At 36.0% G+C, this 16,078-nt stretch overlaps 2 protein-coding genes across 2 annotated transcripts in view; one reads left to right on the plus strand and one right to left on the minus strand.

Moving 5' to 3' along the window:
* The window catches only part of LOC114245254 (uncharacterized), a 66,885-nt gene that overhangs the window by 12,571 nt on the left and 38,236 nt on the right, over nt 1-16,078 (minus strand). The window contains exon 2 of the mRNA XM_028177356.2: nt 7,889-8,011. Within this exon, the coding sequence (XP_028033157.2) occupies nt 7,889-7,948 (60 nt within the window). The 5' untranslated portion in view covers nt 7,949-8,011. The remainder of the gene's footprint in view (nt 1-7,888; nt 8,012-16,078) is intronic.
* mmm (missing minor mitochondria) lies at nt 358-4,397 on the plus strand. The gene has a single exon (XM_089729609.1). It carries the CDS (start codon nt 1,065-1,067, stop codon nt 4,332-4,334), a length of 3,270 nt encoding a protein of 1,089 aa, XP_089585735.1. The 5' UTR covers nt 358-1,064; the 3' UTR covers nt 4,335-4,397.

A 16,078-nucleotide genomic window follows, 5' to 3' on the forward strand; every position in this document is an offset into this window, starting at 1 on the left:
TTTTCACTGCGAAGGTACATCGTGTAAAATTTAATCTTTTTTTTTTTACTGCTTAGATGGGTGGACGAGCTCACAGCCCACCTGGTGTTAAGTGGTTACTGGATCCCATAGACATCTACAACGTAAATGCGCCACCCACCGTGAGATATAAGTTCTAAGGTCTCAAGTATAGTTACAACGGCTGCCCTACCCTTCAAACCGAAACGCATTACTGCTTCACGGCAGAAATAGGCAGGGTGGTGGTACCTACCCGCGAGGACTCACAAGAGGTCCTACTACCATTAATCACGCAAATTATAATTTTGCGGGTTTGATTTTTATTACACGATGTTATTCCTTCACCGTGGAAGTCAATCGTGAACCGTTGTTGAGTACGTATTTCATTAGAAAAATTGGTACCCGTCTGCGGGATTCGAACACAGGGGCATCGCTTCAACACGAATGCACCGGACGTCTTATCTTTTAGGCCACGGCGACTTCATATAATCTGATAAAAAATTGCATGTTAATGGGTAACAGTACTTACTTACGTCGATTTCTTCGATCCTGATTATGTTTTGTGTACGTTGTTCGATGCGAGATATGAGCAAATTTATGTAATCATATTATAATTTTGGAAAAATTAAATACTCTTATTTGGGAAACTTATTAAAGAAAAAATGCCTCAACGTATTATGATGTGCTTATTTCGAAATCTTGTTAAAAAAGCGTCTTAAAAAAAAGGAAACTATGTACTTATTTAATAGGTATTTCTAAATGTTTTTAGTAAAAATGTAGAGTTGGAGTCGGAGTTCCCCTGGTGTTATGCCTCTAAACTATAATAGTACCTTCATAGTTCAATTGCTGTTGAAATAAGTTGTATGGTGGAATCTACTCCATTGGGTTTATGATACCAATAAAATATTAAATATACAAATAATTGTTATGAACAGAGTTCCAGTTTAGTTTTCTTTTGTAAACCTTCATGAATAAACGTCACATAAATTGACGTAACTATCAAATTGCGATATTAAATTAGAAACATTTTTATTTCAGTCGAAACCAAAGAGCCAAGGCAAGATAATATGTTATCGCAGCAACCACAACCACGAAGAAAACGATTCATACCCAAATATGAAGTAGAAGGAGTATTCAAAGTTGTTCTAGGCGAAGAAACACAGAGTCAAATCGAAATGGTCGTAGGAACACATGTAAATGCTCAATATCCTTGGAAGGAAGTCATTAAGTCCAAAATATTAGAGACAATCGATATTGGCGGTGAACTGTCAGAATTTCATTCTTTGAAACAACAAATAGAAGCGTATGATAGTGAAACAGTTTTTATGGGGTACATTGCTGATGAATCAAACGACGTTGATGAATTCTATGTGTGCCTTACAAAAGACGCAAGAGATCATTGTAAGCAGCAATCTGATAAATTTATAAGGAGACAAGAGAAGAAACTAGAAAAGGCTGTCCAAAAGAAACCAAGGCCTTGGAAAAGTTTTGGAAGTGAAGTGGAAATTAAGGGGCTCGTTCCAATCAATACACGACCTCTAATGGAAATGGAAGTAAAGGCAAAGTTTCCTACTGTTTATCAACCTGATAAATTTCGTATTCGTGATACAAGTTCAGTTCGTGATGGTTATATCGAGCTGACACCTTATCGGCAGAAGTTTAATAATGTTTTTAAGCGTAGAATAGATTGTGGTTCTCAAGCAGCGCCTGCAAAGATTAATAGGGAAGCTCAAACCGACTTAAGGTATCCTCAAAATATGTGGACTCAATCTATAGCTGATGCTCTAAGTCAAGTAGATGATGTAGAGGCTGGTGGTGATACAGGACAAACGTCACCAACTAAAAATAAAGAAGAAAGTTCTGAGGAGGACGAAGCGGAGGTCAAACAGGCTCCAGATGAAGTAGGACTGGCGGCGTACAGAGCTGCGTTGAAACGTATGCGACGACCGTCCTATATCAAAATGATCAATAATTTTGTGACCAAGAAGTGTGAAGAAATGGACACGATAGTAGAACTCAATACAGTGATGGACATGTACTGCAATGATTATCCAAATTTAATAGTTCAAAAAACAACCGATATTTATAATTCGATGATATTCGAAGAATACGTTTGTTTCACTGACGTCAGAGCGAAAGACAAATATATTGCTAGTGCAGTATTTCACCCTATGTGGTCAGGTATTGTTGCGATTTGCTACGCCGATGGTTCGCCCTCCGTTATGAAAACGATAAGCACGCGTCAAGATCCAATACAAAGAGCTGTTTACGGAATGAACCCAGTCATGATCTGGAGTCATATTGATAGTTTAATACCAAAACTGTATTTAGAATCGCCTCGAGAGGTGAAAGTTTTGTCTTTTTGTCCGTTTGATGAAAATATTCTTGTAGGTGGTTTAATTAATGGTCAAGTTGTAATATGGGATATAACGAACAGGCTTGATAATGTTGAAAAGATTGAAGTTTTAAGCGAGACTAGAGAAAAGTATCGTATAGCAATGAATGCTCATATGGGTTGGATGAAAAATATACGAGACGATTCTGTGGTACAAAGCACTGCTCTAAGTAATTTGATGACAAGTCATTATGGATCTGTCACAGCAATTAAATGGCTCTCTCCCAACTTTAATATAACTGCCACAGGGAAATTTGAGGTAAATGAAAAGGAAAAGAAGACTTTTATGTTTCTAAGTGGATCTGACGATGGTAACATTTTGATTTGGAGTTTATCAGTACAAAATATAAGTCAATTTGATGCTAAAAAAATTAAAAAGTCTAAAAGAGTTCCAAAACGACCGTCTGGCTTATTAGTAGATGTTTCTCCGTATAAAATTTTGGATAGAAATTTGCAGCCGTTGTACAAATTAATACTTGGTGTCGCAGGTCAACCCGAAATATTGCCTGTGCAAAGTTTCGGATTGAATGCCCCAATTATAAACTACATTCACACTCCAAGAAACACAGGTAGCGGTAGAAAGTATTTTACATGTGAAATCGTGCCTCAAACTGAAGCAGACATAAATACCATCGTATATAGTGGTTCACAGCACGGAGAGATAAGACGCATTCAATGGGAAGGCCACGAGTTTAATACAGGGGAGGTTGTGAATTCAGAATATTGTGATATTAAATTTTCTTGCACTCTTCACGATGGAATAATAACGTGTACACAGAAAAATCCTTTTATCAGTGGTATAACGGTGACAGTCGGTGGTAAAATTTTCGCAATTTGGTCTGATAATCTCATGCAACGACCGCTATTCTGGAAGAAAAGGCCGTATCGGTTGACAGATGCCGCCTGGTCTCTGTATAAGCCAAGTTTGCTATTTTTAACCACTTACGAAGGTGAACTCGAGACTTGGGATTTACTTATAAGGAGCGATCAACCGATTTCGATACAGACCCTTTCTGGAAATATGTTGACAGGAGTTAGTCTTCATACTCTGCCATTGGCTAAGAATATAATAGGCGTGAGTGACGTAAACGGGTCATTTCGAATGTTTTTAGTACCGCCTATATTTATGATTGAAAACCCGACCTACAAATCTCGAATGGAAAACATGATGAGTAGAGAATTAAAAGTAATGACGTCATTTATAGAGTGGCAAGACAAATGGATGAAGAATAATCCACATATTCTTCTAGAAATGAAAAGGAAAGAAGGCGCTTTGCTAGCTGAAAAAGAAGAAGAAAAAAAGAGACTTAGAGAAGAAGAACAAAATAAACTAGAAGAAGAGGCAGAAGCGAGGAGGCTAGCAAAATTAAAAGTTGTCGGCCCAGAGGAAAGGTGGCAGAAGATTATCCAAAAGTTGATAGAAAGAACTATAGCTGTCAAAAAAAGGATAAATCGAGCTGAATTGATTGAACACGAAAAACCCTTACGTGAACTAGAAGCTCAAAGATTAGAAAAAGAAAGACGAATGCTAGAAATAATGAAAAACCAAAAAACGATATTTAATGACACTGTCGCGATATTATTTCCCGAAGCGATAAAGAAGAAAGAAAAAGTAAAGAAGAGCTTACTCTCTGACGATAAAGAATCTTTAAAAAGAGAGTATCTTGAAGATTATGAAAATCTAAAAAGCTTTGCTCACAAAATGGTGAAAGAAAATCCTTATAAAATACCATTCTCTTGGGAGGCGACTATAGCTGAAGGAAAAGAGAGACGGCAAGCATTAAATGCCCACGAAGACTTTATTAAAATGCACAAGAAAAGAATCGAAGAAGATGGTAGGGAGTCTATTGTTATGCTTTCTCAGAACAAAGCAGACGAGTCAAATGCTTCGGAAGAAATTGATAAACAAATGGACGATATTTCCAGCGTCTTAGTTGAATAGGATTGTAGGATTATTGTTTTTTATTGTTAGTAAAAATTCTGAATAAATGAAGTTTTATTTTAATTTTTATTTATATATTTTACTGGTAGTATTATTTTAATGATAGGTATATGTAGATGTTGATCATTCTTCTGAAGTGGCGAAGAAGACAGATGGCATACTAAATAAATATTTGAGTAAATCCGAACAGTGATATAGACGAGAAAAAGTTGAAGATTGATGTATTTTGCAATAATGTTTTTTCATATCGGACAAAAAAGCATCTCCGTCGTTGAAATATATGTATATCCAACACAAATACTACGAGGTCATGTACTATTTAGGTACCTATTATGTGTATCAATCAAAGCGATAAACACTGTCTGGCTATACATACTATATTAGAATAAGAATAATAAGAAAAAAAACAATAAAATTATACATTGTGCTATATTTTTGTGAAAAATCTATCAAAACACCGAGCTTAGTGTGTCAAGATGCGCTTCTACAGAAGGTGGATCTCTCTTGACCTGTTGACCTTGACAACACCACGTTCCTTAACCAAGAATGGTCCTTTCAACAAGGCTTGGCAACGGGACAGAATTCTTGATCCACAGAAGTGTAGCTGGAAAAATAACGACTACAGAATTGAAGAGTGGCCATCGTATACTCCCGATCTTAAATCGCTTGATAATGCTTTATTTCTCATTCAGAATCATACCCCATGATAATTTGGAGATCCTAATTGTTATCCCATGATGAAAGTGCGCATTTCAATCGATAGTTGGCCACTATGTTTAAATTAATTGTATTAAAAGAGAGAGACAATTTTTATTGAATGAAGATATGTATATTTTTAAAATATTATTACGATTGCTATTATATTATATGAACTAATAAACACAAGAATCATATTTTTACATGAAAGAAAGAAAAAAGAAATGTTTTTCTCATAGCAATTTCATTTATGGCATGATTAAGTAGATGAAAATAATTATTACGTAATTACCTCGAGCTTTCTCGACGTTCAAAGCGTTCCTTATAATCCTTTCTTAAGGTCTAAACGCAAAGGTGTTCCTGGCATTCAATAAGGATTATGTTATTTCATCATAGCATATACTTACAATAATTATGAAAAGATCAGGGAATTATTTCGCTTAGTTAGTTAGTAGTCTTCTCGTTAGTACCTAAGCCTATTTCTGTTGTATAGTAAACAGTAGCTTTATTTTCTTAATATCGTAGATTTATTGGTCGTCGTGGCCTAAAGCATAAGACGTCCGGTGCATTCGTGTTGAACGATGCACTGCTGTTCGAATCTCAGGCGGGTACCAATTTTTCTAATGAAATACGTACTCAACAAATGTTCATGATTGACTTCCACGGTGAAGGAATAACATCGTTTAATAAAAATCAAACCCGCAAAAATTCTAATTTGCGTAATTACTGGTGGTAGGACCTCTTGTGAGTCCGCGCGGGTAGGTACCACCGCCCTGCCTATTTCTGCCGTGAAGCAGTAATGCGTTTCGGTTTGAAGGGTGGGGTAGCCGTTGTAACTATACTGAGACCTTAGAACTTATATCTCAAGGTGGGTGGCGCATTTAAGTTGTAGATGTCTATGGGCTCTAGTAACCACTTAACACCAGGTGGGCTGTGAGCTCGTCCACCCATCTAAACAATAAATAAAAAAATAGTAGGTTTGGTAGGCAATTAAAATATAAAAATAAATAAAAAAATTGTAGGTTTGGTAAATTTGGCAGGCAGCGGCTTGGCTCTGCCCCTGGCATTGCTGAAGTCCATGGGCGACGGTAACCACTCACCATCAGGTGGGCCGTATGCTCGTCTGCCTACAAGGGCAATAAAAAAAATATAGTAGAAGGTATCAGGTGCTGTGACCGGAGACTATAGTCTGATATATATTATGACGGTTAGCTAGTCTAGATGATGGATGGTTCTGAAGTATATCACTTCTAAATACTAACACATGCAATGCACGTTGTTCATTTATTAGCTACAATATTAGTCGGTTTTTAGTAATATGACTCTGCCGTATGAAAAGGTATTTTTTAATCTCATTTACATTTCATAATGCATACATTCATAATTGCCTATACTAATATATAAATCTACAGTGGTTTTTACGGATGTCACGTTATAACTACTAAACCATGCATCCGGTTGACTTGAAACTTGGTATTCATGTAGAAAAGGCATGTACTTAATGGATAGGCTAATATTTATATGAGTGTTGGACTCCCTACACCAGTTGCCGGGGCGTTAATGATGAGAATATTTGTGGGGGTGAGAAATAATAATGTTAATTTTAAATGCCCAGCGAAGCGGACGGGTACAGCTTGTTTAAAAATAAATCTGTTTATGCAAATGGTTCTTTTGCTGATAGCGAGTTCGCTATCAGGCAACCAGGTGACGAATAAACAGATTAAATCAAAAAACGTTAAAGGATTAAGATGGTTCGATTTTTTGTTTTTCATTTTGTTCGCGTAACCCCAAAATGTGGCTTTTAGAAGAGTCGGCATCTTCGCGATCGAAGCTCCATTCACCCAATCCGGCTAGTCATTCTTAAGTAATATTTTATAAGTTCAGTAATTAGTTAGAAGCTAAGTATGGCTCGGTCGTTGGACGAAATATTTCATCATTACAGAGATTTAAGGTTACAGAAATGATAAATGGCCGAAACGGGGATTTTACGTGAGGAAAGCTTTTCTTTATTCGTATTCTATTTTAATACAGATTGAGGTGTTCATAATAAATGTAATGAAATCGTAAATGGAATATTCGTGAAAGGAACGTAATGCCGTTGATTAAGGTTACGTCTGAGTTCGGTTTTTGTTCAAAATGCTATTGATTGTATTAGACGATTTCACTCTTGACTGATTTTGTTTCTGATGTCGGTATATAGGCATGAATTAATGTGCTACAGTATTGTAAGATATCAGAAGTGTCACACACAAAAAGTAAATTTTATAAGTCAGCTAAATATTTTTCGTACATACGTACGTACGGCATGAATGTCTTTTAGTTTTACTTCTGCCTCCACCGCTGATCCCACATGGTCTCTGGGTTTCCGAAACAATGAATCCGGCCTAATCGTTACTGGTGGTAGGACCTCTTGTGAGTCCGCACGGGTAGGTACCACCGCCCTGCCTATTTCTGCCGTGAAGCAGTAATGTCTTTCGGTTTGAAGGGTGGGGTAGCCGTTGTAACTATACTGAGACCTTAGAACTTATATCTCAGGGTGGGTGGCGCATTTACGTTGTAGATGTCTATGGGCTCCAGTAACCACTTAGCACCAGATGGGCTGTGAGCTCGTCCATCCATCTAAGCAAAAAAAAAAAAGATTACCTGCGACCCTTTACAGAGTCATGAGTGTTATAATATTTATAATGTTGTTGTACCGGTACAAGTAACGTTATTTGTCGTGAGATAGCAAGCAAACGCATATCAAAACAACTAGTATTATCGGGAATGTTCTGGAAAATTCTGGATATAGTCGACACCTCTTTAATAACGTGTCAAAAAAAATTTATGAATAGCACAAAAAATTATTAACTACTTACAACATTTAGCTCTTCCATGTCGTCACAGTTAAAGGGCGGAGTGCATAGTTTTCGCTTCATAAGTACTACGTGTCGTCCTTCTGTAACGCTTCACGGCATGACATTCAACGTCGAATAGTTTATCTGGAAAAAAGAACGATAATAAATAATTGTTAGTTTAAGAAACACAATAGCATATAAACAATGTAATTAAGACTTCAATTCCAAGTATCGATAAATATCAGGTGGATAATAAAATTAGGTAGAGTTAAAAAAGCATTACAATGACATTTAACTTAGTTTCTTTATGGATATACGGTACTTCTAGCTTGTTTGATTCTGCCGCGGAGTATGACTTTATCTTTAGTTTTCCATTTGTTTTTTTGTTGTTTTTTTCTTATTATTCAGTAGTTTTGAACTTAACTATATAATATATAATATATTGGCATGTTGTTGTATCAGTTATCTTTTTGTTTTATAGCTGTTGCGTTGTGGTAAATAAGTGTCGACTGTATTTATTGTTTTGAGATATTTATTTGTCCTTTATATGACAAATTAAAGAATAACTTAAGAGAAATATAAAATTGATGTGTTGCTCTTGGCGGCTAGATTCGAAAGAGGAATAGTGTCATGGCGGACGTCGCTCGCTGACATTTTGACGTTCAGATACTGAAAAATAGCAAATTTGTTTTAATAACGCTCGAGATGAATTCTCTTTTGAATTAAAATTCTAAATAGGTTTTATTATATTTTATATTTTATCCCTAAAATTTGATTTTCAATCTAACACTTGGACTTTAAATTAACAAATACCAGTCGCCGTTGTATCTGTTCTGAGTGAATCAGCTAAAGATAAAACAAAAACCTTAATGTAGTAGGTATGTAGAAAAAATGTTTTGCTGGTGGTAAGGCGTCTTTTGAGCCTGCATATAGATAAACACCACCACTATATCTGGTGCGAAGCAGTAATGTGTTCTAAAAGGCGAGAGACTGGTTATTACCATTTGATTGAGTTTAGACCTCATGTCCCAAAGCGAGTATTCCCATTTGTCAGCATCATGTGGGTCGTAAACTGGTACACCCATCTGTGTGCCAAAAAGAAATTATGACCCTACCGAACTAACGTAGGTCGTTATATCTTCAATGAGAACCAATAAAAATCCAGTTTTATTGTCGACTCCGATTACGTTCCTGTTATAAAAGCTGATTCCTATATGGCCCATACAGGGTGTGTAAAAATTGTTCCAGAAATCGTAACAGCATTAAACCACCCTATTTTTCCTACCTAAGCTGATAGCCTTGAGAGGCTATTTCAGCGTAACCGTAACTAGTAGGTGAGCTCACGGGGCTCAAACCGGAGTAATGCTAACACTGACCTTAGCAGTAAGAAAATAGAAGTTTAAAAATGTTGTAGCTGTATTGTATTGGACAATGTTGTAAAGCTGTTAAACAAAAAAGTATGTAGTAACACCAAGGTTACAATAAACGGTCACATACGTAGCAAAATTATTCCCCCAAGAGATAACAATAAAAGGTAGTCAAGTAGCGGGAGTCCCACCCGGCTAAGAAAGGAAGGTGATGGATGAAAGAAAGATATAGTATGAGGCATGTCAGTGCGAAAGGCATACAAGCGAGAAATTGTATGAATGTGTTACATAGAATAATAAGGTCCTGCCGAGTCTATGGGCGGGGAAAGGCGTAAAAAAAAAAACACTGACCCTAGCAAGAGCATTGCTTCGCAGAATCTACCACCGGATCGGAAACGCGACCCACTGAGAAGAGAGTTCCGGCGAGAAACTCAGTGGGCTGTGTCTATGGGTTAGTTCGCTCGTCGAGCCCTTCGTCGCAAGCGACGGGTTCGACGAGGACGGTGACCGGAATCCACCCTAAGGTAAGCAGAGTATCTATACATATAATAATACGTGAAACAAAACCTTTGTATCCCTATTTACGAAGATTGCGCGGACGGAGGAGTATGAAATTTTCCACATTTATAGAGAATATAAGTCTTTTGAGAATCGTATCGAGCAAGATCGAGGGACTGCTGATCAATAGCCTTTGCAGTAGGCACTTGGAAGGAGAAAAAAAAAAAAAAAAAAAAATTGTGTAAAATGTATATAATGATAGTTATGTGTTAGATTTTTTTTTTTTTTTTTAAGTTACTAACATAGATTATAAGTAATTATTACTAACAAAATGTTATGGTTTTAAAAAAAAAAAAAAACTGAAATAAAGTGTTAATAATAATAATAAATAATAGAGAAGCAGTGCAGAATGCTAATTTTTTTTTTTGCATACAAAATACACTTAATCAATAAAGAGAACATTACACACACTACCATAGTATATTTGACACACACACGAATAATATATACCCTTTTGTTTATTATCAAAATTTAGTTATTGTTTAAAGTCTGTGGTTAAATTGAGACTAGATTAATATTTTTTAGCATTTTAATTAATATTTTATATAGATTTCCACAAAAAGATTTGTATCACATTTTAACATTTATAATGGAAGTAGTTTTTGAATTATCGATGCCTGTTCTGAGAATCGAACCCCCGGTATAGTCGCATAGCTTTGTACTTAACTATTTTCATACCAATACACCCTGTACATAGAATTTGATATGATTGTATGCTACACATGTTTATGGCGATTTGTCTTTAGTTCGTGCGTAGGTTATTAAGAACGAGGGCGCGGGATTTATGGGGCCGCGCCTCAAGAAATCCAGGTGCCTCGGTGCGTTTTTTTTTTGTGACGATTTCACAAATCGTAAACACGGCTCTAATAATGATCATATTTACTGTCAGTTTTATTATGCCGGAGTTTGAAAATTAAAATGATGAACTTTTTTTTTTTTTAAGAAAGTTTATATGACGCTGTAATTTAAAAGAGAATTTGTTTATTTTATTACTTAGATGGGTGCACGAGTTCACGGCCCACCTGGTGTTAAGTGGTTCCCGGAGCCCATAGATATCTGCAACGTAAATGCCACCACCCACCATGAGAGATGAGTTCTAAGGTCTCAGTTTTTTTAGTACAACATCTGCCAACCATTCAAACCAAAAGCGTTACTGCTTCACGGCAGAAATAGGCAGGACGGTGCTACCCGTGCGGACTCACAAGACGTCCTACCACCAGTAGTTTCTTTTAATAACGTTCCGAAATTATGGTATACCGTCACGTGGTAGGTCCTCTTGGGAGTCCGCACGGGTAGGTACCACCACCCCGCCTATTTCCGCCGTGAAGCAGTAATGCGTTTCGGATCGAAGGGTGGGGTAGCCGTTGTAACTATACTGAGATCTTAGAACTTATATCTCGAGGTGGGTGGCACATTTACGTTGTAGATGTCTATGGGCTCCAGTAACCACTTATCACTAGGTGGGCTGTGAGCTCGTCCATCCATCTAAGAAATAAAAAAAAAAAAAAAAATGTGCCTCCACTACTCTAGATACGAAATAAAACAATAATGTTTTTATTGGCTTCGTACGAGATCAAAACTCTTCTTGCCTGAAGCGGCTGGTGGCTGTCCCGGCTTGCAGAAATTACGATTAAAAGTTTGTAAGTTACAGACTGACGTTTCATTTTTAATTTATTTGTAGATATGAAACTCTCATGGAAACCAAATGTTATTTAAATAAAATAAAATAAAAATGTTTATTTTTCTGGACACTGATTATTTTGATACACAATTCAATTAAACCACTCTCTGAAGATAATAATAATATAGCGTATTTTATAAGAAAACACAATAAACTCTCATATCAAGTATGCATAATGTATTCGTACATTTTTTTTTATTGCTTAGGTGGGTGGATGAGCTCACAGCCCACCTGGTGTTAAGTGGTTACTGGAGCCCATGGACATCTACAACGTAAATGCGCCACCCATAATATAGTAAAAAATCCGGTAAAGTATATTTCAGTAGGACTTCGACCTCTAAGTATCAAGGAAAACAACTCATCGGCAATTTACTAACCGCAATTATTATTAGTCTGTTGATTTTTAGAAGTAAGTTGGAAGAATAATATTTTTGACACGATTTGATTAGCTTAAATTAGATCTATCTTTGTAAAGGATATCACTCAAAGTTACTTTCAAGAATTTCCAAATGTGGGAATAACTTCAAAATTCTTTGTTTTTACTGGTGGTAGGACGATTTGTTAGTCCGCACGGGTAGGTACCACCACCCTGCCCATTTCTGCCATGAAGCAGTAATGCGTTTCGGTTTGAAGGGCAGGGCAGTCGTGGGTAGCGGCATTTACGTTGTAGATGACTATGGGCTCCGGTAACCACTTAGCGCCAGGTGGGCCGTGAGCTCGTCTACTCATTTAAGCAATAAAAAAAACAAGTATAATATCTTCGGTTAGAAAATTGTAGCCATTGTATACAAAATGGTGACTTCTTCTTATCTGCTCATTTCGAGTGGCAATATTCACTTTGCGTTATCAATGGTCTCTGATAGCCACTTAACACCGGATGGATCGTATGCTAGTCTAATCTAATGCAAACAAAGTTTTAAACGAAATCCCCAATCGAATGTAAATATGGCTTGATTCTGTCCCTGGCATTGCTGATGTCTATGGGCGACGGTAACCACTCACCATTAGGTGGGCTGTGTGCTCGTCTATCTACAATTCTACATGGAGTATAAAAAAATAAAATATTTATCTATATTATAGATATTATCTATTTTAAAGATTCTTTTTCACACGTCTAGTTTTTGAAATAGCCACTTTGAAATCCTGACAGTTTTTATGATAGCGTTACGTCTTGAACGGAGACCTATAAATCTAGCCTTTTGTTCTTACAAAGCTATTCGTGAATCAAGACTGAAAATGACAATTCATGGCTGAAAAAAAAATGTATCAGGGAGCTATTTCTGAGGAGATAATGTATTTCTACTCTATATACTATACAATGGAGATTTCGACTTCATGTTTTAAGGTTTTTAATTTGGAAGGCTTTAGAGGAAGAGGTAGACCTAAGAAAAAATGAATGGATTGTGTGGAAGACGATACGTGTTAAGGGGGAGTGAGCGGAGAGATGGTATATGATAGAGGAGTATGGAAGGAGAAAATACAAGCAGTAATGCGTTTCGGTTTAAAAGGTGGAGCAGTCGTTGTAACTATACTGAGGCCTTAGAACTCATATCTCAAGGTGGGTGGCGGCATTTACGTTGTAGATGTCTATGCACTCCGGTAGCCACTTAACACCAGGGGGGCCGTGAGCTCGTCTACCCATCTAAGCAAAAAATTATTTTTGGGAACCTATTTTCAATTTTGATTAGGCATTTTTTTTGTTGAACGTAATAGAATGTATTAAAAAATGTATCCGAAATTGGAAGAGATAAAAATAAAGTAATAACCGTCGTGCCTCGACGCTCTTTATCCTAAAAGATATCCTGTACTTGATAATTTAACACCCGAATTACCTCCGGCGCAAAAAAGGCGACAAAGGACACCCAGACGACAAAATGTAGGGTTAACAAACAAAAAAAAAACAAAATTATTATTTAATGTATAATATTCGAATAACTTTTTTAATGAGATCGATTGATAAGAAAGTTTGTTCTCTTGCAGGTTTTGGAAACAGTGGCTGCCTTTTGCTGATGGCTTATTAATTTTTTTAACACTTACCATGTATGAAAATTTTTTAATAGTTGCTACACGTAAGGGCGTTAAAGACTTAACACATTAAAATAGCATGTTACAATAAAAGACGATTTGTCCTATTATTTGTTTGTGTTCAGCCAGGTTTCTATAAGAAAAAAAATAGCTGAGTCTCCAAGATCCTAGTATACGGACGGTATATTGGACCCTGGTATATATGGTATATAGACGGTTATAATTATAAATTTTCATAACCGAATAAGAGAAACTTGGCGAAGACCTGGATTACGACCGCTCAGCGTAGTCGCTTCGTTTTGTATGTTATTAATATGAATAAGAAAGGGATTAGAACTGACACGTCAAACAAGCCTTCGGTGAGCACCCGAGATAATTCGAGTTGAATCGCCATGAAGAAACATGCAGAAAATTGATGAATACATTGTGACAGCCCTAACAAAGCACCTTTTGTCCCTTTCACAATTTTCTCGTAATAAATAGCCTTTGTGATAACGTCGTGGACTAAAAATTGAAAGGCGGTTGTTAAAGGCAATTTCGTGGGAGGGATTTTAAAAACGCTTAATGAGGTTATGGCGCGATGTCATTATGTGGTTCTTATTGCTTTTTAAGCTCGGCTTGATTAGGGCACGTACACCATACTAGCGAACTAAACTGAAAATGCTGTAGTTTATGCACCTCATCGATTGCCCGATTTAAACCAATTACAGCAGGCAGCGGTAGGAAGCGGCTTGGCTCTGCTCCTAGAATTTGACGTCCATGAGTAACGCTAACCACTCATCATCAGATGGGCCGTATGCTCGTCTGCCTTCACAGGCAATTAAAAGAAGTCCACGTAATAGCAACTGTCCACTGTCTGCCGTGAAACTTAATTTTGAAATGCTAATTAGATTTATTTATGAAAAACATATTGAGTGAATCCGAACTAAAAATAAATAATAGTTTAAAAAAACTAACAAAATCGGGTTTTTTTAGAAAATCTAACTAAAAAATAGAAAATAAATTTTAATTAAAAATAGTGTAAGAAAAAATGATTTTATTGTAAAAAAATAGGGGATGCATGGTATCAGTAGTTATAAATATTTTATGAACAGATATAAGTAGAAGGGTTATTTTGATAATATCCTGAAAAGCTACCCACGCTTTTTTACAATAAAATCATTTTTTCTTACACTATTTCTAATTCAAATTTATTAAAATCGATTTTCTATTTTTTAGTTAGATTTTCTAAAATTACCCAATTTTGTTAGTTTTTTAAACTATAATTTATTTTTAATTTTTTAGTTGAATTTAAATTTTTTCTATTTTTTTTTAAATATTGAATTGTCATCGGTCCTTAATAAGTAAGTTAATTTCGAGTTAATCCGACGTTTTGAAGGGGATCAAAATCATGTTCAAAAATTCCGTTACATACTAACATACATACGTCTGAAGCTAATAAAAGCGTATTAATATATTATATATTTTTATGACGCGTCCAAAGCTCGCGGTCCGTAGAGCATTCCGGCACATTAAGCATTGTTAATATCACGATCGATTACTTACCATTAAACGGACAAGTCTGTCTGCTTAGTGCGAGTTTTTTAACTTCACGATCGCGTAAAAGTTAACTCAATTTTTTATGGAGTTGGAACCGTTTCCCTTCGTTTAGCGGCAAGTTAAGCCAATTGTAAACCAATAGAATGTGTAAGGTTGTTGAAACTAACTCTGAAGATTCTCCTTCGTCTCCTGACGTCGTTTCTTCACTGCTGGGATCGTGTCTATGATGCTTGGACAGGATTTTGTTTTTTAATACGCTTATATTAGCTTCTAACGTATTACTATATAAATTAGTATGTAACGGAATCTTTGAAAATGATTTTGACCCCCTTCAAAACGCCTTATTAACTCGAAATTTGGTATACTTATTAAGAAGGACCGATGACAAGTCAATATTAAAAAAAAAATTGAAAAAATTGAAATTCAACTAAAAAGTGAAAAATAAATAATAGTTTAAAAAAAACTAACAAAATACGCGTTTTATAGAAAATCCAACTAACCCTTTTCCTCATATTTGTTCATAAAATATTAAAATTTGTAAAATTTTCATAAAAAAAAATTCACATCTCTTTCTATTAATTAAATTCGACAAAGTCACTATTTGTCTGGGAAAATGTCTTTATTTATCCAGTAATTATATAGGCTTCAATGTCGAGGGCGCCGCAGTGCAAATTAGAGGTTGGGCCAATTAGTCTTGTGTATATAAGTACAACTGTGTAGATAAGATAGACTGCTTAATGGTTTTTTTAATGATAAAGTCTCTCTATTAAAATAGGCAGCGGCTTCAAAGCAACCACTACCATGTCATTAGCCCTGTTAATGCGCTAAATAAGTGGTCTGTCGTAGGAATTTTTGAACGAATGTAATTTTAATTTTTTATTAAACTATTTCAGCTGCGAAGATTAACTCACGACCCACCGATTTGTTACGCAGTTACTACATGGAAATTCTAATGAAAGTTGCTTCTCATCTTTTTATCAAAATATGGCCAGAGTCTGAGTTGCGTTGGAATAATCTATTCTGCTCCTTAATCCAGAATAC

The sequence above is a fragment of the Bombyx mandarina genome, chromosome 09 (genome assembly GCF_030267445.1).
Source record: "Bombyx mandarina strain Sakado chromosome 09, ASM3026744v2".
NCBI lineage: Eukaryota > Metazoa > Arthropoda > Insecta > Lepidoptera > Bombycidae > Bombyx > Bombyx mandarina.